Source organism: Polistes canadensis, unplaced genomic scaffold (genome assembly GCF_001313835.1).
Source record: "Polistes canadensis isolate GaletaPanama2010 unplaced genomic scaffold, ASM131383v1 scaffold_88, whole genome shotgun sequence".
In the NCBI taxonomy this organism is placed as follows: Eukaryota; Metazoa; Arthropoda; class Insecta; order Hymenoptera; family Vespidae; genus Polistes; species Polistes canadensis.
The window spans coordinates 238,528-241,915 of record NW_014569635.1 but is presented as its reverse complement, the minus strand read 5'-3'; the positions used below and the strand labels follow the sequence as shown (position 1 = coordinate 241,915).

At 34.5% G+C, this 3,388-nt stretch overlaps 1 protein-coding gene across 1 annotated transcript in view; it reads right to left on the bottom strand.

Annotated features, from left to right (window-relative positions):
* LOC106786897 overlaps positions 1–1,174 on the bottom strand; it is a 12,095-nt gene extending 10,921 nt beyond the window's left edge. Inside the window, exon 1 of the mRNA XM_014748777.1 lies at positions 1,108–1,174. Coding sequence (XP_014604263.1) covers positions 1,108–1,167 — 60 coding nt within the window. The 5' untranslated portion in view covers positions 1,168–1,174. The remainder of the gene's footprint in view (positions 1–1,107) is intronic.
* Positions 1,175–3,388: the final 2,214 nt, after the last annotated feature.

Genomic DNA, 3,388 nt, shown 5'->3' with positions numbered 1-3,388 from the left:
ATTATTAAATTTTATATAAATAATTACAAAACCAATAAATTAAATTCTCAAATTTAAAAATATCATCATATACAATTATAAATATTAAAACATATAATTTTATAATTACTTTTAAACGTTGCATTAGGCACGTGAGACACCATTTATTCCTTGGTACAGAAAACTTTCCCTTATTTGTCTTAATCTCCAGATCTGGGCCTAATTTTCGAGGCCTTACAATACCATTTACCAAAGAATAAGTTCAAATTGTTTTAAAGTGGTCCGAATATACGTAGAAAATTTCATGAACCAACAAAAACCATTTTCATTATACGAGAACAATGTTTATAAGTTACCAAATTGTTGATAAAAAATTATAGAAAAAAAAAAACCTGACAAACATTTCCAAACATAATCCGTCAAACAAATATTTGCAATAAAAAATCTCCGAATTAAAGAAAAGAAAAGAATAGGGGTGGGGGGGGGGGATGCACAGAATTAATTTCTACGTTCAATAATAAAACCATCAGCCGGTTAAACAACCACGAATTAAATCCCGAATGATTTGAAATGATCAATGATTTTTTGTCGAGGTTCATTAGGCTTGTAGTATTGTTCCCTGAAGACAAAATGTTGTCCTCTTGCGATGATATCAATGCAGAACGCAGTCTCCACCCTCAAAACTCACCCCCACCCCCACCCCCACCCACACCCCTACCCACCAAAGCTTTTACGTGAAAGTGACGCTAAGCGAAAATCGATCTCACTGTGTCTACCCCTTCCCAACTTGATCCTCCTCTTTTCTTTCTTTCCCCACCCCCCACCAACCCCCTCCCCACTCGCTCTCTTTCTCTCTCATTGCGAATAATAAATTTTCAAACAAAAAGAAACCACGAAAAAAGGAAAAAAAATCAAATCCATGGGATAAAAAGTAATTAAGGAATGGCAGGGGGGTAGGGGGGTGGGGTATAAAATATTTGTATTCGATTGGAGGAGGAGGGTGGGGGAAGGGTGATTTTGTTTCTCATTGATTCCTTCTTCTTTTTTGTTTTTTTTTTTTTTGGTTTCTTTAGTTGTTGTTGTTGTTGTTGTTGTTGTTGTTGTTGTTTTTAAGTAGAGAATACAAACCCGAGCAAATGTCTTCCATTTTTCCTCGAGTAATCGTTGAATAATGCCACCGTCCAGCATGTCCAAGTGCTCCTCCTTCGTACCATTCAGGATGATGAATAGGGCGGAGTTCCAGTCTGAAATAGAAATTCAACGTGAGAACCCGTTTTACGAGTTAATGAAACATTGGGTTTCCGATGTTTCGAAGCTTTCATACTTTCATGGGGAATCATTCGCTACCGTCATTGATTATAACATTTTACCACGACCAACAAGAACAACAACAACAACAACATATTCATCAATTATTATCTGACAATTTTATCGAAAAACACACACATGCATAAAAACGTATTGATCATGTTTACAAACGAAATCTCATTTGCTAGATATAAAATATCAAAATGTTATTGTTATTTATTATTATTATTATTATTGATTTATCTAGAAAAAAAAAGATAGAGGATAGATAGCAATAACCAACATAAAACATTAGGATTGATTGATTGATTAACCTTCTTTGATACGTGTGCCGTATATATCCGGCATCTATCTGATTATCCGTGTATACGAGTGCCGGATATATCCGACATCCATCTGACGATCTTTAAATACGAATACCGGATATATTGTTTAACATTGTTTTCTTTTTTTTTATTATTAACAATTAAACCTACCGCAATTTGTAATTTATGAAAAAATAGAAAAATGTGATAAAAATGCATAGAAAAATTGTTTTTAAATAAAAAAGGATAATATTTTCCTCGTCATCCAATTGGTCTACAATTTCATTCTATAATTAAGATATATGTTTATTACACTTTAAATCATTCTTTAAAGGATTTTATTCGATTGTTCACTGTAAGAAAAAATAAATAGTATGCACGAAAGAGTGTCGGTAAGTTTTAATGTTATAAGCACCGTTCTTATTAAACACACGTTTAAAGGGTTACATGGGTTTGGGACTTTCGAAAAAATTTCTTTTTTTTTTTTTATCTTTTTCAATTCTACAACTCATCTAGAATATTGTATTTAATTTTGAAGTCGATAGGAGTAGTAATTTTAAAGATAGAGCCCTGGGAAGTTGCACTCTTTAATGGCTCTTATACCACCACTCAAATCTTTAAACGCGTTTTTCTCAAAACGCTTTTTCTAAAGTCGGTTGTCAAGATTTCTCGATAACTATTTAACCGATTTTCATGAAATCTGCTACACGTCTTCGTGATACTATTGACAACGACTTGGACGAAGGATTTTCGTTTTTTTCATCAAATCGAATTTGAAGAAACCAAAATGTGATGCAAATTGCAGCGAAATTTGAATGTTCTTGCTAAAAACGTTGCCACAAATCCAAATTTTAATTTTTTTCTTTTTCCATCGTCCAGTTTCTAGTTTTAAGTATTCACTAAAAGACCCTATTTGTTCAACAGAAAAACCCCCAACGTTTATAAGTTCTGCTGTCAACGCGAAAACACTTTTTTTTCGGTGGGGTCACCGGAAATGACGTCGCAATAACTGAATTTAAAATATTTTTCAACGAAAATTTTAGAAAATCTTCTTTAAATATGTATCTTAAATACTATCAAAAGTTTGAATAAGAATTCTATTTTCTATATAGAAAAAAAAATTGTTGAAAATATGCCTATTTTTTCCTGGTGTAAACCCATGTAAACCCTTAAGAAAATGTTCCTACAAAAGAGAATTGATTACGTGCTATGTGTGCATTTTCTTAGTGTTACGCCGGACAAAATGGTCGTAACGAAGGGGTTAATAAACTCAAAGATGTATATATATATATATATACATATATATATACATACATATTTGATCAGGTCGTTGTCTCTTGGCCCCTTTGAAATATTAAACACGCTCGTTTATAGCAAAGATTCCTTTCCTTCCTCTTAGCCTACCGCCCCACCCCATTCCCTGGCCCCTCAACCCCCTCAACACCCTGCCCCTGCCCCTCGATCTCCTGCTCCTCCTCCTCCTCCTCACTTTTCCTTTCTTTTTGTCCTTTTCTAACGTTATATTGCGATCGATATCTCGTAGAAGAGAGGCGTTGTCGGTCGACTACATGGAAGAAGTTTCCGTCAAGTCCTTGCGCGGCAAGCGTGTCCTTAGGGTCCTTAATCATTCGAGCAAAGCAAAGCTAGCTTTTACCTGATACTAGTGTGTAGATGAAAATTTTCAATTTCACTGCCTTCGATCTAACATCCGTCCTCCTAACCTTTTTCCTTTTCCTTCTACCACCCAACCCACTTTCACACTTCCTATTGGTCTTTTCTCCTACAAGGCAGTAGCT